The sequence below is a fragment of the Gymnoscopelus microlampas genome (assembly GCF_963454915.1).
Source record: "Gymnoscopelus microlampas genome assembly, chromosome: 11".
Classification (NCBI taxonomy): Eukaryota; Metazoa; Chordata; class Actinopteri; order Myctophiformes; family Myctophidae; genus Gymnoscopelus; species Gymnoscopelus microlampas.
Genome location: NC_139948.1, coordinates 13065125 through 13088845, shown reverse-complemented (window position 1 = coordinate 13088845; position 23721 = coordinate 13065125). Strand labels below are relative to the sequence as shown.

The 23721-nt window shown below is 40.7% G+C and overlaps 2 protein-coding genes across 3 annotated transcripts; both read right to left on the bottom strand.

Annotated features, from left to right (window-relative positions):
- Window positions 1–7549, bottom strand: eef2kmt (eukaryotic elongation factor 2 lysine methyltransferase). 2 transcript variants are annotated; one of them, XM_084071337.1, is made up of 8 exons: window positions 7404–7549; window positions 6254–6316; window positions 5074–5154; window positions 2849–2950; window positions 2542–2675; window positions 2090–2334; window positions 822–971; window positions 1–120 (listed from the first exon to the last, which is right to left on the bottom strand). In XM_084071337.1, the coding sequence occupies exons 1-8, from the start codon at window positions 7479–7481 to the stop codon at window positions 20–22; spliced, it is 954 nt and encodes a 317-aa protein (XP_083927463.1). In that variant the 5' UTR covers window positions 7482–7549; the 3' UTR covers window positions 1–19. The 2 variants fall into 2 exon arrangements, with proteins under 2 accessions (XP_083927463.1, XP_083927462.1); XM_084071336.1 differs by having other exon boundaries at window positions 7359–7544.
- A 3190-nt stretch (window positions 7550–10739) lies between these two features.
- LOC311054604 (uncharacterized protein) lies at window positions 10740–12356 on the bottom strand (the record flags this gene model as incomplete). Its single annotated transcript, XM_084070611.1, has 3 exons — window positions 12183–12356; window positions 11088–11525; window positions 10740–10756 (listed from the first exon to the last, which is right to left on the bottom strand). The coding sequence occupies exons 1-3, from the start codon at window positions 12319–12321 to the stop codon at window positions 10740–10742; spliced, it is 594 nt and encodes a 197-aa protein (XP_083926737.1). The 5' UTR covers window positions 12322–12356.
- Window positions 12357–23721: the final 11365 nt, after the last annotated feature.

Here is a 23721-nt window from a genome sequence, read left to right as displayed (position 1 = left end):
TATCAAAGGAGGTGTATTGTCACATGTACAGTTTAATCATCTCTATAGCCGACACTCTGTTGTAAGGAAAGACGTGGCTGACGGGGCCTGTCAGGACATCGTAGCGGATTCCCATGTTTTCTGTGCAATGGAAATAGAAAGACGTCAGCTACATTTTGAACCACAGTGTAGGAGCCACATTTTAGACTTTAGAATCATCACACCTTTTCATAACTAACTACATGTAAATTAGAAATGTTTATTACAAGGCTGAAGGGATGCATTTTGAAATGCAACTAGGGGGACAGTTTGGTAGCTCAGTAAATACTTTGCAGACACTAAGTTATTTAGTTTGTTAAAAGTTAAAAATCTATATTCTGAAAGTAATCATTGTAACAGGTCTCTTCTCTCCAGCTCCTTTAATAAAAATACATTTTAAGGTGGGACACCGATTTCCTCCAATCAAGAAAGAACCTGTTTATCATATTCAATTGTACAGTGTTCTAATTTCAATTTTGTCTGCTTGTTTGTTTTGTTTCATCACTTCCAGTTTCACATGCTTATCCTGTTCTCTCTACTGACTGGATGAAATAGGTATCCTGACTGAAAATGTATTTCCTGTTTACTAAAGAGCTGGAGAGAGGGAGAACCCCGTTATTGAACAAAGACTATAGCAACGATTACTAAGGGAATAGAGCTATTTTTAACACTTATTTTAACAAAAAGAATATCACACAACCTAAAAACATCTGAGCTGTTAAAAAGGTCTGTAACTCGGAGTGTGCATTTGCACACACACTCAAGAGTTAAATAAACGCATGTATTCCACAGCATTCCCATACCAAGCTGATGCTTGAAGCAGTTGTATGTGTCCGGGTTTCTTATGGTGGAGGTGACGAGGACATCGGGGGGGCTTTCAGTAGACGAGCATCGCAGAATCTTGGTCAGCAGCTTCACCAGACAGCCTATGATGTCAGGGTCATACACCACGTCTGCAACCAGGGAAGAAACCACCCTTCTTTAGAAGGCAGGGCTTTGCTTTGTTCTTTACTTTAGCATTTCAGATAGCAGTTAAAATGCACCAGGGGGTGTGAACCCTGCCAATGTATCTTGTTTTGCATCTGTCCATCCCTGATGAATGGCTGATAATGGGATTTTGACACCTTGATTGGGAGCTTGTTGCTAAGTTTGCCAAAAATCTAACCCTTGTTCTCAAGTTGTTTTGTTCACAGACAGGACCAATTACAATACATGCATGCATGCATGAGGACAGGGTGATAATACTCTAGTCTACACACAGACAGGACCATTGATGATATGCTGCCAAGCATGCATGAGGACAGTGTTCTTTACTTAGTTTGTGTTGGTGGCAAAACAAAAGCTATGAAGCACTGAAACTGGTTTTGTTTTATGGTTACTGGGATGATGGTAGACAGTGTGTGTGTACCGTGTGTGTATATATATGTGTACATATATACATATACATACATACAGTGAAGTACACGAGAATATGATCCAATGCCGTCTTCTGCATTTGATACATTAGTTATCAATGTATGGGCACTAATTGAGTAGCATATACATAAAAAGAAAACTACAGTAGCAATCCTTTAGGAGTTTGTAAAGCATACTCCAAATAATCGCACTGTAAGTGAATTTAGCATGTTATGGTTTAAAAAGACTTGTGCTTTAATTACCGTAAACATATTCCATACAATTTATGACTGACTCTCAGAGTTACAGACCTATAAGGGTCTATTTCATTCCTAACAAACATTCATTTAAGTGCGGACCCCCTAGAACCCCCTCAAGGACCCATGGGGTCTCCACTTTGAGAAACGCTGCTCTATAGCCTATGGCATAGTTACAACACATGTACATACAGTACGTGTTGCAGTAAACATGCAGACTGCTGGACGGGTGCAATACGTTAGTCCGACAGCGCATTCCTCCGACAGCGCAGTGCTCCGACATTAAACAGTAAACCCGAACCAAACCCGCACCCTAACCCTAACCGCACGCGGATGCCACATAGTCGGAGAAAAGGTCTGTCGGATTAACGCATGCCTCCCCTGCTGGACAGGACAACTAGGCCATGATGAAACGTCACCTGTCGCGATGACGGCGTTAGCGCCGATCTCTCTCAGCTGCTCCTCCGTCACCGTTGCCCAGTCCAGCTCCTCCACGCAGACGCTGGGAGACGTCTGGCTGCCCAGGCCGTTGAGCTGGACGTTGTCCCGCAGCCTCTGCAGCACGCTGGGGTGACAGTCACTGAACACGTACCTGGAGGGACCGCACGAGCGACACACAGTGATCCCGGTCAAGCCCATGCCACTGCCCAGCTCCAGCACCGTCCTGGAGCGAACGTACACGAACACACACACACACACACACACACACACACAAAGTAGCAGATCTATAAGGTCACATTGAAAGAAGTGGTTAATTTGTGTGTTTTTGTAAGTTTGGGTCCTGGGGAGACACCAAATTTCACTTTTTGGGTGTGGAGGTGAAAACCCCTGCAACTAAGAGAGGAGAGGTCATGAGAGGATAATGAATTACCTGCCGTTGAAGAGCTGCTGGTTGTCCAGGGCCCACTCTGCCAGGTAGAGAGCAGCCTCCCACGTCACCAGACCTGTGGTACCCTCTGAGATGACAGACACGCTCTCTAGAAGACTGACGGCATCTCCACATGGCTGGGTAGGACACATCAAGGCATCACCATGTATTTAGGTGCTAGTGATTCTCAAACCGTTTAATGTCATAACTTTAACATCTATTATTACTGTAAAATTCCCCATTCACACTTTACCAGCAAAACCCCACAATGGCTTTACAGTGTGGTAAGGTTGTGCAGTATATTCGGTACCAATAAATAATTCTTGTAGCACTCTGTTCCCTCCTCTGTCCCCAGAACGTCTCCTAAAGCATCATACAGCTCATCCAACGGCTCCGACTCTGTGGCCTCATGCTGTGGACAAAAGATGAGTGGATGTTACTGAATTATATACAACAGATTAACCATTATTTCGTAATAAAAGAATATGAACACATAGATTTATGGAAGGATTTAATTCTAAAAGTTCAATTCATACATTTTGTGGGAAATTGATTGCTCTTTAAAAGGAGTAGTTCACCCAAAAAATGACTTGTTTTCTATCAATTACACACCCCATGTAGCATTGAATTCATGGAGATTTTTTTGTTTTTGTCGCATTCCTAAGCCAATAATTTGATGACCTTATTGGCTTAGGAATGCGACAAAAGAACACAAAATCTGCACGAATTCAATGCTTCATGAGGTGTGTAATTGATAGAAAATACGTCATTTTTTGGGTGAGCTGCTCCATTTACACTAGAATCCTTAACTTGTATCTCCCAATGCAGCATGAGAGACCAATCTTTTTTTTTTTTTTTTGATATTTCTTTGGGCTTTTCTGCCTTTATTTATAGTGTAAAGTGGAGGTGGACAGGAAACAGGGAGAGAGAAATGGGGAGAGACAAGATCGTCTGGAATGGGACTTGAACCCCCGATGCACTGTCAGGCTACATTAAGAGCCTGGTTGCCCGGACCTCTGGCCAAATTTCTACCACTCTACTAAAGGGGCAATCCCAAAAGCTAAGATATTGTGCTTCAGGCAGGGCTACTTGTCAACCAGTGGGTGTCCTACTTGACACCAGGGTCTAAATGTCTCTGTGAAGAGAGACTACCTTGACTAACCACTGCAGATGTACTAGTTATTATTGTATTAATATGCTGTACCATACATATTGGTTAAATAACATTAGTACACAAATACTGGACCAATGTATCCTCTAAAATAATGGTTCATGTTTAGGTTTGCTTTAAGAGCCAAACTTGACATTCTCAAAGCAGTATCGTTATACATTTTGGCCAATATCCAATTAATTGCATCATGGTCAAATCAATCGATACCGATATTGCATTCCACCAGGGTTTACCTGCAAATGCGATGCACACTGTGCATTTTCATTACCCGATTCATCAAGCCTACTGATGTACATATTAGTTCCAACTACTTAAATGTAGTAAAAAATATGTAACATTTATTACTACGTAACGGTCCATATCATATCATGTGTACAAACGGAACCAAATGGACCCTTGCGGTTCCATTTGGTTTGGTTGCATTTGTACACTCAGAGTTAAAGGACAACTTTGGTTTTTTACAACCAATGTTTATGTTTTAGATTGTAATTAAAGTAAATAAAAGATGAGTGTTAAAAAAAAATAATTGACTGCTTTCTATAGTTTTAGCAATTTTCACAATCTTTTTTACAGTGTTTTCACAGTGGGCGGGGGCATTCTGTCCGGTGGCTAAATATGCATTTTTTTATCACATTAACCCGGCGTTTTCTTTATTATTATTTACAGTAGCTCTTCTAGCCCCCAATAACTCACATCTGGCCATCTCAGACAGCCGGACCTTTTTTATTGTGTAGAAAAGGCATATTTAGCCACCGGACAGAATGCCCCCGCCCACTGTAAAAAATATCGCAAAAAATGCTAAAACTATAGAAAGCAGTAAATGAAAAAAAAATTACACTCATCATTTATTTACTTTAATTACAAGCTAAAATATAAACCTTGGTTGTAAAAAAACAAAGTTGTCCTTTAAATTAACACTTGGAATCCGTCAGTGTAGATCAGTGGTTCCCAACATTTTTCGCTCGATACCCAAAAGAGAGATTTGATGTCTCCCCGGGACCCAAACTATAGTGAAAATAGCCTATCTACAAGATCACAACACGCCGTTGTGAGCTTGTAGATCTGCTATTGTCACTACTACTTAAAAAGTATTTTTTCCCCTCCCACGATTTTTTATTTTTATTATTAATTATTTTGAAAAACATTTGAAATCGTTTTTAACTTTAACTTTAAATTACATTTTTGGGGAATAAAAAAAAAGATCCTTTAAAATGATATAATAAACAAAATGTAGGAAACCAAAAATAAAGGGATAATCACTCGCGACCCACGGAAATGTATCCAGGACCCACAAATGGGTCCCGACCCAGTGTTTTGTAAACATTGGGTGTAGATGGCGAGGGAGACATGATATTGGTACCAACCCTTTTGATGAGCTCAGTGAGAAACAGCCTCCTGTACTTGACTGCCGGAGGGTGCTTTTTACACAGAGGATGCAGACACGTCTGTCAAGATGGGACAGTGGGTTAGAAAAGTGGTTCTCAAACACGTTCATGTCAAGGACCCCCAAATCATTAGGCTGCAGACCCCCACTTGAAAAGATTTTGTGTCAGGGAAAAGATTTTTGTTGTTGATTTTTGTTATTAGATTTAGTCGAGGTTTTTGTCTATACCAGTGGTTCTCAAACATTTTCACGTGAAGGACCCCCAAATTGATTTGGACACAGACCCCATATGACAGTAGGGACCCCATAAGAGTAGATATATGAGGGTAACCGGAAAGCTCACCCCAAAACACAACCTATTTTTTGGGCGGACCAGTGGTTCTTGTGTTCTTGTATTTGTTTTACTGAAGATAAGGTTAGAGATAAGTTTACGGTTAGGCATAGTTTTACTGAGGTTACGTTTAGGCATAGTTTACTGAGGTTACGTTTAGGAATAAGGTTAGGTTTAGTTTACTGAGGTTACGTTTAGGACTACCAGGTGAATACCGCCGGATTCGCCCCAGGGCGACTGTGTTTTGGGGGCGAGCGTTTTGGTATTCGATTTGAGTTGTTAACAATTTTCAAAGTGATAGGAAAAAAGAAATCACAATTCTTCCAGATTTTTCCCAAATGATTCGAAATCAGCCAAAGCATTTACACGGTTAACGTGGTTAACTGTTCCCCATTTTTGATGCGAACCCCCTGGAACCCCCTTTTACTCTCTCTACCTACAAAGTGGGTTCCGGGGACCCCCAGGGATTCCAGGGGGTCCCCGGAACCCACTTTGTAGGTAGAGAGAGTAAAACCTAATTAACCTATGATCTTATCAGTCATTCTTATTAATTGTCTCATTGGGCTGACTTCTAGCCAGTGAAATATAAGGGTGGAAAAAACTGTTGCTCATTTTACTGGAGACCTCCTGGAACCCCCTTATTACCCACCCCTGTGGGTTCCTGACCTCACTTTGAGAACCACTGGGTTAGAAGTTAGAACACATTAGAATAGAATAGAATACATTAGAATAGAATAGAACAGAATATAATATAATATAATAGAATAGATGGTGCATTGCATAGCTCAACAACACACAACATAAAGTGAGCCTGTGGTTTGCCAGTTACCTGTTTCAGGATGTCTGATATCAAGTCGGACGATTTGTCACTTTCGATTTCTCTGTCAAGGAACTGTAAACATGTTATATATTATGAATGATCAGACTCATCAGTGAATGCTGCAGTGAAGATGTGATCAGTGTGATGACGGGGGTTCCATCGCTGCAGTGGTGGAAGAAGTGCTCACCTTTTTTACTTGAGTAAAAGTATCAATACCACACTGTATAAATACTCCGTTACAAGTAAAAGTCTAGTATTCAGAATTTACTTATGTAAAAGTACAAAAGTATTGATATCAAAATATACTTATACAGTACCAAAAGTAAAAGTACTCATTATGCAGAATGTCCCATTTCAAATCTTTTGAAAATAGCAGATCTACAGATGTTGAATCTACAGTACTACTAACTAGTTTTCAAAGAATTGTAGGGGAGTAAAAGTACAATATGTGCCATATGTAGTGGAGTATAAAATACTGAAAATAGGAAATACTCCAGTAAAGTCAAAATACATAAAAATGTACCTATACAACTGTACTTGAGTAAATGTACTTGTAGTTACTTTACACCACTGCTAGCTGTAGCAGCACTATACCCCGTAGATACTCCAAACAAGTACAAATTGAAAATAAAGGTGCTTACCCCCACGCCCCAAATGTTAACTCTCGCTACGGGGTAGTTCTTTAATGTAATAATCCATATCTTTCAATAAAGAAGTGTTTTAAAGCCATCTGTGGCCGATTCCGTCGGAAGTTCCCAATGGGCGGTAGTGACGCGCCCATCTGGTGAAACCCGGAATTACACTCAATGTAAACAGGAAGTAAACGAGGGTGAAAAAATGGCGTTCGGCCACAGACGACATTAAAACACTTCTTTATTGAAATATATGGATTATTACATTAAACGACTACCCCGTAGCGAGAGTTAACATTTGGAGCGTGCGGGTAAGCATCTTTATTTTCAATGTGTACATGTTTGGAGTGTCTACGGGGTATAGTGCTGACAGTCCCTGTGTCCATGGGCGGTGAACCCTACAACTCTCGTAGATTGAAAACGTCAGAATCATAAATACGTCTACGAGAGTTGTATTCTACAGCTACACCACTGCTACTTACAGTCCATGGAAATGTGGGTAAACGGCTCATTGCAAAGAAAGCCACCTGGAAGCCGTGCAGAATGTCCGTCCTGCTCCTCATGCGACACGGTGTGGTTTGATCCTCTGAGTGCAGGCTGCTCATTTTACCACTGATTTATTTCTTCTTCAGGAGCACATGTGATTCCTTTCAACACATTGTTTACGTCCTCGCTACCCATAAAACCTTTCATCTACTACTAGGCCTTGTGGTCATTGTAGTTTTTTTTTTCAGGTGACGCATAGCGTTGCCAGGTTTTGTGAGAGAAATAAGCAACCAGGTCCAGGTCTGTGAAAACAAGCCCAAAAGAAGCAACTCTAGGCCACATGAGCACTTATTTTCAAAATAATCTTGGGGGAAAATGTGGACAACACAAATTTGCTACACAGGTCTCGACTGGCACAAAATATGTTCAGTCCATAGACAAATACAAATTAATCTGGGGGTCCTTGACATGAAAATAGTTGAGAACCACTAGTTTAAATAACATTAGAAAATAAGTCCAAATAAACAGTACACTTTAAAACAAGCCCAAAAAAACCGCAACCCGCAAATTGTAGCCTACAATATTTACAAGCAACTTTACAGAAAAACAAGACCAAAGTCGCTTATTATAAGCGGACATGGCAGTACTGGTGACGTGAGGTTTACTCCTTGGTGCGTTCGTTTATTATACTATATTTTACTTATTTGCAGTTATTGTTAACATATCGTTCTATGTTGTTATTATAAGTACAGCATATGATTAATAGATTTAAATGTTTTTCCATGAATTGTATGGTGACCAATTAGTGCATATTCATCATGATGTATAGGATAGTAAGCTACTAGGTCTTGAATGACAAGGGGCAAAGCAAGAAAATCTAAAACAAAACAACCAAACAAAACATAGGTGTATACACTAAGGACTTTCTCTAACTACATACTATAGATAGATGGAAATGTTAGGTAGGCTACGACTGGTAAAACACTAACCATAAAATACCAAATTGTATTATTATAAATTATAAAATAATTAATATTCTATTGCAATGGTGAATGGTGATGGTCACTTTATTTGCTGGAATGCAAATGTGTCAATACTACTCATTTCACAGAAATGCAGTCAGTTATTTGAAACTCTGATAAAAGGACGGTAGAAGAAAATAAAATCAATTTGACTTAGCCTACAGTATGTATCTTACAAATATGGAACATGTTAACCTTTACAATTATTGCCACCCCTGTTGGTTCAGTCACTTCCACACCATCAAGGTCCAAGGATCTATAGACCATTCTGCCATACAGAGCCAAAACAGTTCTCTTTTTATTATTCTTTTTCAAACATATAAATAAAAAATAGTGAAAATAGCCAATCTACAAGCTCACAACGTGTCGCAATCTGCTATTTTCACTAATTATGTATGACACTCCTGTAGCAGTGCATTCATTTCCCCAAGTATCCTACACTTTATCCTTTAACTCTGTCTGTGGTGCTTTAAAGTTTTTGAAGCCTTTAGAATTTTGTATATTTCTGCAAAAATATGACCTAAAACATCAGACTGTCACATGCCTTAAAAGTAGTTAAAGAAAACCGAATTAAACAAACAAGACAAAAACATTATACATGGTCATTTACTGTATTTATTGAGGAAAATGATCCAATATTACATATCTGCGAGTAGCAAAAGTATGCAAACCTCTATGATTAGCAGTTAATTTGAAGGTGAAATTAGAGTCTGTCAGGTGTTTTCAATCACAAAAATAAATAACCTGCTTAGTTTTACAATAGGCTACAACCAAAAACAATGACAACTCAAACAAAACAATAAGGAGCAAGATATTACTATGGACTCACTACAGTATGCTGCAGGCTATAATTATACATTCTGGGAAAAACCTGGAAGAGAGCCATAGAAGGTCCCATAAGAGGGAAATCAAATGTTGTCACGATCAATAATGATATCAGACCAATGAAAAAAATGAAAAAAACAACTGTTAATGTTGAACATGCATAGTAAGACTTTTGGGGAGAAAGGATGCAATTACTGGGGGCGAGGAAAAAAAAGTACAGTAAAGTAATAAGTAACAAGTTACTTTTGGCAGGAAGTAATATGTAAGTAAGTAATAGTAATATTACTTTTTAAACAAGTAACGAGTAATAAGTAATATATTACCGTTTTTGAGTAACTTGCCCAACACCTCTGGTAGGAGATATGAAACACATGAGATCACTCAAAAAGGTGGACAGGACAACAATGGTGTTCCAACACATTAAATGCCCCCCAAAAAATGAATTTTATATATATATATATATATATATATATATATATATATATATATATATATATATATATATATACCTTATGTAAAAAGCTTTGTACATAATGTCCATAAGGATGTATTTCTTTTAATGGTTTGGGAACTTTCTGGACACTTTCTCTTAGTTCACCGTATTACCTAAATCTACTGTCATAGAGGTAGAAGGGCAGAATCATTATCATCATCATTGTATGGTGTATTGTAAAAAAAATCCTTCACTGAACTATGGGTCCTATTAGTCTTAACTATGAAAAACATCCCCAGACCATTATTCCTCCTCCACAAGACTTAACGATTTAAGTGCTATTTTATATTTTGTCGAAAACAGACGATTTACAAGTGAGCCTATACATCTGCCATTCCGCAAAAAAAAAAAAAAAAAGAAATAGCAAAACTTTCACTTAGGAACGCCAGGTTGAAAGGGGTTAGCATGGCATTCGGGCTGCAACGCTCCTGGCACGTGTCAAACCAAGATAGGTCAGTCAGACTACCGGATGGTGAGAACGAGTTTCTTTATATTTGTTTATTTATTTGTTTTCTATACCCATGAATGACTTCTCATGTGTGACTTCAGATTTTTATATTGACTGAATGATTGTTCACAAAATGTACACTCAAAGGGTATATCCCCTGTATGAGTCCTCATGTGTGTCTTCAGAGCAGCATTTAGGCTGAATTTTTGTTCACATACTGTACACGCAAATGTATGAGTCCTCATGTGCATCTTCAGATTTCCATTTTGACTGAATCTTTGCTCACAAACTTTACACGCAAAGGGTTTTTCCCCTGTATGAGTCCTCATGTGTGTCTTCAGACTCCCAGTTTCACTGAATCTTCGTTCACAAACTTTACAAGCAAAGGGTTTTTCCCCCGTATGAGTCCTCATGTGTGTCTTCAGATGTATATTTTGACTGAATCTTCGTTCACAAACTTTACAAGCAAAGGGGTTTTCCCCTGTATGAGTCCTCATGTGTGTCTTCAGACTGTCCTTTCGACTGAATCTTCGTTCACAAACTTTACAAGCAAAGGGGTTTTCCCCTGTATGAGTCCTCATGTGTGTCTTCAGATGTCCAGTTTTACTGAATCTTTGTTCACAAACTTTACACGCAAAGGGTTTTTCCCCTGTATGAATCCTCATGTGTGTCTTCAGAGCAGCATTGTGGCTGAAGTTCTTTTCACCAACTGTAAAAGTAAATGTTTTTTCTCCTCCATGTGTTCCCATGTCTTTTTCCAGATCATCATTTTGACCACAGACGTTGCCATTTTGTGTCTTGTGTGATTTCAGTGTGTCATTTGATGGACCTTCCCTGGTCTCCTCCCAGTCCCAATCATCACTGTCTTCAGTGATGTCAGATTCAGAACAATGTGAAGAGAGGGGCTGGACATCACTAGTTGGTTGTGATGTTCCACAGTCCTCTATATCAGCATGTTCAGTTGAGGTGCTGGCTAGAAGCTTTGTGTCTCTATTTTCATCATCGTCTTCACCTTTCGCCGCTAGTAGTGTCAATGTTGACCCAATAGCCTCCTCTGGTCTTTTAAATTGGTTCTCCTGTTCCTCTTTAATCTGTGGAGGTTCTAGTTTCACATGGACCATACTGGGACTCCTCTCCTGCTGTTCCTCTTTAATCTGTGAAGTTTCTAGTTTCACCTGGATCATACTGGGACTCCTCTCCTGCTGTTCCTCTGTAATCTGTGAAGGTTCTAGTTTCACCTGGACCTCACTGGGGGTCCTCTCCTGCTGTTCCTCTTTAATCTGTAGAGGTTCTAGTTTCACCTGGACCTCACTGGGGCTCCTCTCCTGCTGTTCAGAGGAGACCTCCACTTTACACACTGTAAGGAGTGGGGGATCTAGGATGAGAGAGGAGGTAACATCAGTAGAGAGCAAAACATTATACTTGTTGATTTGTTTTGTAGGGATCTGTTTTGTTTTTATATTATTTATATTTTTTTCATTGGGCTGATCTTGTCCGCTCAACGTCCTGCGTACTGTATGTTCAAGGGTGTATATTAGACACAGCGGGAATTGCAAACAGCAATAATGCAAGGCCATGCATATGTTATACACTCTATAACATATTCCCGCACTGATTGCTCGATGATTGCACTATCCTAATTACCAAGCCACAGCACAGTGTGATAGGTTATCACATGAACCAAAACAAGCAGTCCCTCCACAAATCCTGGGGAACAGTAGGCCTAGTCCTACTCTCTCTCTTATCTCTGTGGTCCGTCCTGCACTCTGAAAGCACTTGAACATGAACCTTTGAAAGGGGTAGGCTACGCAGACGTCACCAGCTAAATAGCCTAAAGTCAAAGACGGGACTACTGTAGTTTCACAGACAAACAAGAGTGAGGTGCAGTAGCCTACAGTGCATGAGATGATCATGTAATTTGATTGCTACATTGATGAGGCCCCAGTGGAGTGTGCGTGCGTGCGTTAGTGCGTGCGTGCGTGCGTGCGTGTGTGCGTGCATGCGTTTGTGCGTGCGTGCGTGCATTACTCACAGCCTGCCTTATTCTCAGTGCACTTGTTGTCGTCCTCTAGGGTGAAGAGGGGCATTGAGGGTGGGCAGTGCAGAGCAGAGTTCAGCTCCTGACTCAGGGCTGCTGAGTCATAAGAATGCATGTGGTCCTGAGTGGTCATGTTGTGACTGGATAGACGGCTGTCACTGTTGGGCATCTGCTTTATTACAGTACACACACACACACACACACACACACACACACACACACACACACACACACACACACACACACACACACACACACACACACACACACACACACACACACACACACACACACACACACACACACACACACACACACACACACACACACACACACACACACACACACACACACACACACACACACACACACACAAATGGTTCAAGGGATGGCCGGTTAGAGGAGAAGGAGGGGGGGGGGGGGGTCATGACATTAAAACAGCTGAATATATGACCCATCACTGATAATTCCCCAACTGGATATTTTTGGTTACCTGGTACTGTTGGTAGTTGTAGAGGTTTGTGTAGTAGGCAGAGGAGTGGGAGGACTGGTATAAGTTGTTGTAGGAGGTACCCATCATCAGCAGGTCTGCAGATGACTCAGTTTGACTCTGGCTGCTGGAGGTCGGGGTGGAGCATCTCCCTGAACACAAGACAACTTGATGTTTAGCAACACAAACTCTTCTACAGTCCCATTCACTTCCCAAGAGATATGATGATGTACATCAGTGGTTCTCACACATGTTCATGTTCATGAGGCCCTCCAAATTTATATGTACAACGGTATTTGGCCGCAGACCCACATCTGAAAGGATTTTGTGCCAGAGACCCCCATAAGAAATGATTTGTCGACATTCTTTAGATCTCCAATTAGCCAGAAATATGGTTCTTCATTTGATGGGGAACCCTGGAAGCCCCCCTTTTACTTTTACATTTTTAACCGACTGTAGCCTACTTTTCTTTATAAATACAGTTGGATTGGACTTACTTTCTATTGATGCTATGGCTGTAAAATCTGATCTGAATATTATCCAGCCTCATACGCAGCACCAACCTTGCTGCATCACACATTGTAGCAAAACCCTGCTGTTCAAATGAACATTATTAATCATCAGCCGCGGTGCTTTCCACATCAACAAGGCCACATAGTTCTCAGGCAGCTCCCTGATCCGGTTTTCAACCAGGGCCTTTGGACAGAAACATAAAACTGCTGTTCTTATCCTTGTCCTTGATACCCTGTCACAAGTTCAGATGCCAAAGCTCAAACACACACAAGTCAAGTCATCTTTATTTTCATGAAATAGTCATCTTTATTAGAGGTACAATGTTTCAGTCACTTGGATCAGGTAACCATATGATGAAGGTCCAAGCGACCAAAAGGTTGTTGATCTGGTTCCAACAAATCTAAAATCAGCCTAAATATAACGTCAGTATCTTTATGAAAAAGCTAGTCTATACTTTTTCAAAAACATCTCTTTTTCACTGCATGGAAAGTCGCAGCCTGCTATCATCAGCCTTGACTGTTCTCAATTACTTCTCTTATCTCTCTCTCTCTCTCTCTCTCTCTCTCTCTCTCTCTCTCTCTCTCTCTCCCTCCCTCCCTCCCTCTCTCTCTCTCTGTCTGTCTGTCTGTCTGTCTGTCTGTCTGTCTGTCTGTCTGTCTGTCTGTCTGTCTGTCTGTCTGTCTGTCTGTCTGTCTGTCTGTCTCTCTCTCTCTCTCTCTCTCACACACACACACACACACACACACAAACACAAACAGATGATGTTATTGTCTGTATTTCATCTCCTGATGTTGCTGTATCAAAGCTGCAGGGAACAAGGTGTCCCTCGCTCCATGTTGGCTGTGCCAAGAAGCAATCACCTGACCACCGGGACAGTAAGGCCTTCACAGTTTTTCTACACTGTTCAAATTCGTTCAAATTCTTTCAAAAATAGCAGATCCACAATCTTAGCTCAGCTATTTTCAAATATCTAAAGTATACTGTATAGTAGACTTAACAACTTGAACATTTGGCGAAACTAGCAGATCTGCAGGCTCACAACACGTGTTGTGACGCATTGTGAGCTTGAAGATCAAGGTGAGAGATTTGGTGTAGAGAGAAATACTAGCTCACCCTGGGGGACCCCGGTCAACTAGGGTGTAAGTATGGGCTATAGTGTTTAAGTGGTTAAGTGGATCAGGGTCCGGAGTTGTCAACTACTGTAGATATGTTTTAGGCATTTACATTTTTAGCTTAGTTACAGTAACAACCCATAGTTGTTATCGGTGTTTTTGCGTGTTATTCATCATGAGATCAGTTCATTTTAATTATATAATAACATTTTGGGCTGCTTGTTCTCTTTTCTACACGGCTGAGTTGACGTTGTGAACAAAGTTCTAACCCTATATCGCTAATAAAATGTACTACAGTTACAATTCACCTGACCACCGGGGAGTGAGTGTGTGAGTGAGTGAGTGAGTGAGTGAGTGAGTGAGTGAGTGAGTGAGTGAGTGAGTGAGTGAGTGAGTGAGTGAGTGAGTGAGTGAGTGAGTGAGTGAGTGCTCACCTGAGACAGAGGTAGAAGAGCTGGTGGTGCAGGGAGTTGTTGAGGAGTGTCCCACCCCAGACAACTGATGTGGTGTGCCTTCATTCTTGACCACCACATCGGGGCCAGTCAGAGCCACAGGGTTAAACGAGCCCATCTCATTCTCCTGAGCTTGCTGTGGACGCACGTCAGCCTGGCATGATGAATGGAGTTCAAGAAAGATCACATGCCATTTACAATTAAGGAATTTATAATTTGCCAATTTATCCACAGTGACTTATTGATTGATTGAATACTTTATTAGCCAACAAAAATGCAAACAGCACGGAGGTACAGTAAAACATTTAGGCTGGATAACACAAAAATTTCCTGGGGACTTGTTTCCACAGCTTAGGAGCCAGCAGGGAGAACAGTCTACGTCACATGGAGCGTTGGCCACACAAGAGGGAGGAGAGGTGAACATTTTTGGGAGGTTGAAGACCAGGTGTTGGTCTTCAACCGGCCTTTTTAGGAGTGTTTTACATGTCAACAGGGAGGATGGAAAATCACAAATGAATAACTCTCAATATAATTGAATGCCAATATGAGTGAAGTCTGGATGTCAATCTAGTATGAAAATCTGCTAAATGCAGATTGGCATATACGCAATTGAATGTCACTCAAAGAACCTTTGCATCATATAAGGCACGGTCATGTAAGGTAAACTTTATTATTATCCTAGAGTGGAAACATCTTGTGGTCAAAGATCACAAAACAATCATCAAACTGATATAAATACGCACACGCATGCGCACACACACACACACACACACACACACACACACACACACACACACACACACACACACACACACACACACACACACACACACACACACACACACACACACACACACACACACACACACACACACACACACCTAACAGAGAGAGAGAGAGAGAGAGAGAGAGAGAGAGAGAGAGAGATAGCATCCATGCTCTAGCAACCACTGACACACACTATAGAAAAACAGGTCAATGCGACGTTGCATTACAATTAACCATTGCATATATGGCCCGGACCACAAAACCATCAGATCCTGTTTAGTGCTGTCCATCTCCTTTACCAGTCTAATTGCTGAATAAACAATATACTCTAAGTATGTTTCAATCCAAAACTAGGTACATTTTACCTTTGCTGTCATAACTCTGTATCGCTCCGAAAGCAGGTTGCATTTGAGACACTGGCAGTCTCTCCACCTGCAGTGATGTTTGTGTCCCTTCGACAGTGAAACGACGCCGTGGTTCCTGCATCGGGAACATTTTGGCATTCTTGGGGGCTTCTTGCCTTCTTGAGCAGGTGAGGGTCCAGGGTAGTCCATCTGCTTCAGCTTCTGGCACTATAGATACTTGATACGCCGTTGAAAGACAAAGGTCTTATAACGTCCACGGTCAAATAGAAGACTTCCTTGCTCTCCTGTGTCTGGTCTTCTTGTGTGAGAAGTCACAAACTGGATGTGTGGGAGAGGCTTCTCCTCTGGCAGTGCACTGCCTCTAAACTTCCTGGACCACACATACACAAGACACATTGTGATTTTAAGGCCAATAGATAACATTTTTGGCCTTTTCAATGAGTCTGTACTCTGTAGGCTATGTGGTTGAAAGCAAATTAAAACACACACACACACACACACACACACACACACACACACACACACACACACACACACACACACACACCATAGGACTAGAGGGGGGGGCTGGTGCAGTTTCCTGTTTTTGGAAAGAAACAAGAAAACCTTGAACAAAGTACCGCAGTAAGTTCCCCTAGTTTGTCAAACCAGTGGTTCATAAAAAGGGGTCCGGGCGGGGCCCCCCAGGGGTCCTTGAGAGGGTTCGAGGCCCCCCCCCAGCAAAGATTATTGATAAATATGAGCCAGAATTGACTCTTACAGATCTGTAACTCAGCGAATGTACAAATGGAACCAAATGAAACCCTAGCTATTTTGTTGGACTACTACTACTGTGTATTCATGCAGTGTAATATACAGTATGCCTGTTTAGTCAGTCGTGTGTGTGTGTGTGTGTGTGTGTGTGTGTGTGTGTGTGTGTGTGTGTGTGTGTGTGTGTGTGTGTGTGTGTGTGTGTGTGTGTGTGTGTGTGTGTGTGTGTGTGTGTGTGTGTCTGTTTCTCAACCCTGTGAAATGGAGCTGTGGAGCAGAGAAGGCCTATACAAAGGAGAGGATGAGGCCATTCTTATAGCCTCTTATATGCAATCAAATGTGAACATGCAGAATTTGAATAAACAATGAAAACTCAGATGGTTTGAAGGTCAAACTAAACATTTTCATGTATAGTACATGTATAGTGCTAGCAGCATTCACTTGTAAAACCAGTGTCAGTGTTTGAAAAACAACAGTTTACACCAACAGAGGGAGCTAGTCACAAGTAAATGGCGGTCAGGACTGGGACAAAGGATCTTAATGATACAATAAGCTTGAGGAGAATATGAATTTGTTTCAGATTTTAAAATGTTCATTGCTTTGAAGAGTTTGGCCTGTATTTATAAACATTCAGTATGCATGCGCAACAGAGCTTGACTTGCCCTCCACAATGCACCATGAAGCCCTTTCCTGGAAAGAATGAGGCCTGAGATACAATGATTTTCTGCAGATGAGTTTTTGAGAAAACAGTCAGTGATATGAATCTTAAGTTGACTAATGTAGTCTTCTGCATTATTCCATAACCCTCTACTTACTGTATCGATTATGGTTTTTGCAGTTTGCATATGTGAGGGAAAATGTATCACGTTCAACAGTTTTATTGCAATATTAGCAAAGTGAGCAGTATTACCTTTTCAACAGAAATGGCAGTGAGTGACATAATTTATGTAGGCAGAGATCTACCAAAATATACACTGCATACTCTTATGTATACAACCTGTGTTGAAAACGGGCAATTTCTTAGAATGGTAAGGAAAATGGCAAAAAAAACAAGACAAACTAAATAATACAAATAATAGCACGAACAAATAAGAATTTCATCCACTTCTTTACAGCTATAAACCTGTGATGTGACAATAAAGTTAATTCTGATTCTGTAGCAATCTGACTGGTATGGTCCTTTAAACACCTAATTGCTAAAATATAGCAATAGCATATGTCATGGCCTTGAGCATATCATTGCTTTTATTACAAGATTAAGCACATCTGCAGATCACAATATTACACAAATAGTGTAATATTACAATAGATACTAACTGCCTCTTTGTGCAGTGCTAAACCTTAATTAGACTAATTGTTTCACTCACAGAGATAACAAATCTATCTCTCATGGAAGTAGGTCATGCAAAATTGTTTAAAAATAGTAACAGGGGTCTGCCCGTCTCTCCAGCTCTTTAGTAGAGAAAAAAACGTAAAATACATTTTCAGGTGGGTCACCAATGTCATCTAGTCAAGGAGAGAGAAGTATTTATCAGCTTAATTTTTTTGTTTTTGTTTCATCACTTCCAATCTCTCTTGTTTATCCTGTGTCCTGTATGAGTTGCTCTCTCCTGATGGGATGAATTGGTATCACGACCTGAACATTGTTTCATCCTCTATTGTATTTATAAGTGAAATGTACAAAGAACACATACAAGGAAACAAATCTTAGTCTGTTTAAAAATAATGTTCCTTTATTACAGTCATGGAGGAAGGAATAACATTAAATTGACTGATGATAGCTATAGGCCTAATCGTATTTTACAATTAAAAAGGAGTCTATACCTGGATTTTCAACATATTTGTGGTAAAGATGAAATAAACACAACAATTTATAGTTCACAAGGCTTAATCCAGTGTACAGGCAAGAGTCAGAATCAGGATCAATCAGTGAAGGCAAACTTAACCGACAGGGATCAGACAGAGAGACAGAACCAGTAGAGATAAAACAATCAAGCAGGAGTTCAGACAGGAAGGCCTACTTAACCACTTAAGCCCTATAGTACCTAGTTCATTGTACAACGGATAGTGAAAATAGCTGATCTTCAATCTGTCGGCTAATTTGGCCATTTCTTTTGAAAGTTTTTGACATTTTTTGACATTATAATGAAAAATAGGGACGCCAGGTAACAGGAAAGTGGTTGACATAAGTGATCTTTCTGTTTACTCTTCACTTTGTACACCCGTTTGGCTCGTTTATACTTTGTCATATGACCGTGTTGTATTACATTAGGTTTCTCTGTTTTTTGGTTGAAAATCGGATACAAGTTCAAATCAGACAGGGCTGTTCTGCTACAATGAAACTAAACATCTGTGTTTTCATCCTGGTCGTCTCTTCAGCGTAGTGGTCTGATCTTCATACTGATAGACTTCAGGGAATAGTTGGGACCTTTCCATTCCCACCAAAATGCACCAATTAATTCACGTGTGTCATCAGTTGCATAAAGATAAAGACCATTGGGATTTGAGGCAGTACAACTGTCATACCAGTACCCCCCTAGACGGTCTCTAGCACAATGTCCAGCTGGCCATGTGTCCTGGTCTCGGTCTAGAGTGGAGAATCTCTGTCCATTGTGACGGCTTAGAGAGTCACCTGTGTGGAAAGAGTTCAAAAGGGAAGGTAAGTGCAGGACAATGACCACATCATCATCATCATCATCATCATCATCATCGGCAAATCCTTATCAAACAAGCATATTTTTTTACAACTCACATGCAACATAACAAAAACATATTATCTAACTGTCAGGGTGTAAGAAGAATCTTTTTGGGTCCATTTTTATTCAACTCAGGTGTCAGAATTCACAGTCAGAATTCTGCAGTGTGTCAGTGACGTTATTTGTGGGTATCACTCTACTCTACTTACCTGCTCCTCCACCTTGAAAACGACCAATGTGTAGCATGTATCCATAGGCCTCTGAGTCGATGTAAAAGGAGGAGTACTGGGCAAATGCGCTGTTCCCACTGAAGTCCTCCATGTCCACTCTCAACTCATATCTTTTCCATAGAGTCATGTGGTAGATGTTCTCCAACCCTACAGTACATGAAGACATTCAAGGACATGTTACGGTTTGACAGTTTAGGCTCAGTTCATTCAGAAATATATTTTGGCAATGGACAATATTCATACCACTGGCACAAGAAAGCTGTCACAAATTCTTTCAGTTAGATTGTTGTGTCTATCAACCATTCAAGTAGTTTATGGTTACATCTCTGCTCCTATTGTTAGCATGTTTACTCAACATACTGTAGCTTCTCACCTAGCCAGTATTCTCCCTCAGCGTTGCCAAAACCTGTCTTGTAAGGGTCCCAGGGTCTGTAAAATGACACTGTGCCGTCCATCCGTCTTTGAAAAACCTTTTAAAAAAACAACCTTATCAGTAAAATACAGAGAGGGGAAACAGAAAGAGAGAGAGAGAGGCAAAAAGAGTGAAATGTGATTGAATGACAACAGCTCTGCGTGTACGATTTAAAATAACATTGATTTATTTGAGCTTAACAGTAATAGGAGAAAAGAAGTGGGTAAACAAGCAGTTTAATTGACACTTACAGGTCATATTAGCATGTTTAACCCTCCTAGCCCAAAATCTTCCAGACACCAAAACAAAGGATTGAAATTTTCTTACAATCATTGAAAGAACCAAACTCATTCGTATTCTGTAAAATCTCCTACATCTTTGGAAAGTCACTTTTTCAGGAACCGATAAAGCTATAGTTAAATTAGTGCCACACATGGATATGACATTTCACCACATATTTCCAAGGCTTTCAGTAAACAGTTTCTGCATAATGTAGGACGAGATTAGCCTGACACTCAGCCTGAATTTTCATTTCGTTTCACTCCATTATTCAGTCTGAAAGCCCTCTCAATGCAGCCGGTTGCTGAGATGGGGGTGTGGCCAAAGTTTTTTTTTTCAAAGACTCTTTGGCGATTGGTTCGTACTGGATTATCCCGATCCCGATTCGTCGATCAGATTTTCAACCGAGGCTGAGACCTCCTATGAGAGCGTCACCAGACCAGAATCGCCTGAACATATTTTTTTAATGGCCGTGGCTAGCGATTCACGGGCTGGAGCCAGGCTAGGACGAGATTACAGTGAAATAAAGATACAAGCATCCTAGCCTGGTTCCAGACAAATCTGCCTTTGCAAAATTGCATCGCACTTTAGCCCTCAGCAGATTAGGTCTGGCCCCCCTCAATAGAGATTTCATTTCTCTCCCTCCGAAGTCGTGAGGGGCCAATCAGGGCCCAGTATCCAAATGTAGGCGGGCTTATCACCTTATTTGGAGCAATGACGTACAAGGAAGCACTGCTCTGATTCGTTCATATAAGGAAGCACTGCTCTGATTGGTTTAGGTCTAACGAATAGAGTCCGTTTGGATCTTTTTGTAACTGCCCCTTGGAAAAAAATCTATCGTTGATAGGGACCAGACTAATATCCACGCAGTGTGTTGTGTGATATTGTCTGGCCACGCGAGGCTACAAGCATCCTGCAGTATGTTGAAATGTTCTTACCGTCCATTTCCCTCCATCAGTGTCCATGTCACAGTAGACCTCTGCAGCAGTATCATCATCAACAGGATAGATGTTGTAGCCCCCACTGGGAGCACTGTTGTCCAGGGTATAGACATCATGACAGTCCAGGGGCAGCAAACTCACAACCACCGGGGTCAGGAGACACAGGACGAACACTACTTGATATAATGACTAGGATACAAAATTAGACCACAAAAAAATAAAAAAGTTATTTTTGCTGGTTTGCTGGCAATGGCCACAATGACCAATATTGTATAACATAGTTATAACAACAATTATTCCATAACATGCAAGAGACATGCATTACATAACAATAAACTTAATCTCCCATGACCACTTTCCTGCTTAAATAGGCCTAGTCTAGACTTGGACTAAAATAGCTCTTCATATTGAACTAACTTGAATTAACATGCGTACTCTATGTACATAATTTGGTTTTACTAGTTTACTTAAATAAACATCAAATATAAGTCAAACATAAAATTCCCACTTCCCTCTATAGACCATTGAAATACATCTTACCATCCTGGTTCAGAGAGGAGAGAGAGATGATCTGTGTCCTTGGTGAGGGACTCCTTTATATGTGGTTACACATCATCCAAAAATATCCAATGTCAACATATTTGCGCAGAACTTTCATCACTGAGTGGGAAAAAAGTGTGTTCATGACAAATGCTGGGACGTAGACTTGTGGGAACTTAACACCTGTGCATCAGGAGTTGGACTCATGCTCAACCATAAGCCTTTATTGCATGACTGTACCCCTCAACAAAAATAACAGATTTGTCAAAGGACCCCCAAATTAATCATTAAATTGTATTCATCTGCGGAGTGGACCCCCATCTGAAAATAATATGTGCCATATTAGATTGTTCTTGTAAAAATGTTTGACAAATATTCCACATTTCTAATATAATTTATTTATTCAAGATTTTGTTTTTAAATAGCACTTCTAATTCTAAAAGCTAACAACGTGTCGCACCGTGGTGCATTATACGAGCTTGTAGATCAGCTATTATCAAATAGCCAATGTATAAGGTTAAAGTTGTTAAACTGATTTTGATGTATGTATGAGGAACAAGGATGGTGTTTTCCGTTAATGTGACGTAGGGGGCCCAGTTTAAAATGACTGGTCTGACCATGTTTTCTCAAGATTCTCTCTCTTCTTCATCCATTCGGACTCTCTTGCAGATCTGCAGGCTTCAAATGAAAGTTGTCAATGGACTCAATTTATTTACCGCTGCTGTGGTAAATAAAACACATTTAAAGAAATATCATCTTGTGAGTGTGGACTGTTTGCAGATTTTCTGCACCCGTCTGACCTTCTCTTAATCCACTGACAGCTCCTGATGAACAGGTTAGTATCTTGCATGATTGCCTCTGCCGTCAGAATGTGTGTGCGTGTGCGTGTGTGTGTGTGTGTGTGTGTGTGTGTGTGTGTGTGTGTGTGTGTGTGTGTGTGTGTGTGTGTGTGTGTGTGTGTGTGTGTGTGTGTGTGTGTGTGTGTGTGTGTGTGTGTGTGTGCGTAAAGCACATACAGTAGAAATGCAGGCCATGTCCATTAAGACATATTTTACACTTTTATGAAACACATTTAATGATGTCCAGGTCAGCATTCTTGCTGAGCTACATGGCATTAGTGTGCCAACCTTCTGAGAATTTGTTGAAATGACCATCTGGACTCAAGGCCTGTTTGTTCAGTTCAAGTGATCATTGACCCCTGACACGTGGATCTCAGATGCAGGGCCCTATTTTCTGCACAGATGATGATTCTTTCACCTACCCTACGTCAGCGTGAAATTAATAGTCCTCACATGCCACATGTTCCAATCCAAACATTTTCAGACAAATGTACTTTATTCAAGAGCTGTCTGCAGTCAGTGACATATTCATGTGACTACACTGATCACAGGGCATTCACAAGATTTGACAACAAATGACACCCACGTAGGAGACTGTAACTGTACTGTACTGTAACTGTACTGTAACTGTACTGTAACTGTACTGTAACTGTACTGTATACCATGTCATACTGTACTGGCAAGATGTGGAAAGCGGTATATTCTCTATTAAGGATCTTTAGTCTCACAAGATCAGTACATGTCTCTCTCTCTTTCTCTCTCTCTCTCTCTCAGTACGTGAGACACACACACACACACACACACACACACACACACACACACACACACACACACACACACACACACACACACACACACACACACACACACACACACACACACACACACACACACACACACACACTGTAATTTGTGTACTGTCTTATGTCTCGTCCTCAGACCCAGCTGACCTTGATCAGTACAGTGAGGAGGAGTGAATGTTGGGAGGCAAGCGGATGGTGGGAGGTAATGTAACACTTTGCAATTAGTTTCATTCAATGTGTACGCTCTCAGAGCAAGATTACACCGATGATTTTATTCTGTATACATTCCATTCCAACCTCCCCACGCATACTGCACACACGCACGCACGCACGCACGCACGCA

Excerpts from the sequence above, each read along its gene's own strand:
- eef2kmt (XM_084071336.1), bottom strand. The coding sequence starts at position 7,481 with ATGAGCAGCCTGCACTCAGAGGATCAAACCACACCGTGTCGCATGAGG. Across the intron at positions 6,317-7,358 it reads TACCCACATTTCCATGGACT|TTCCTTGACAGAGAAATCGA; the intron begins GTAAGTAGCAGT and ends ACATGTTTACAG. Across the intron at positions 2,676-2,848 it reads GCTACAAGAATTATTTATTG|CCATGTGGAGATGCCGTCAG; the intron begins GTACCGAATATA and ends TGTCCTACCCAG.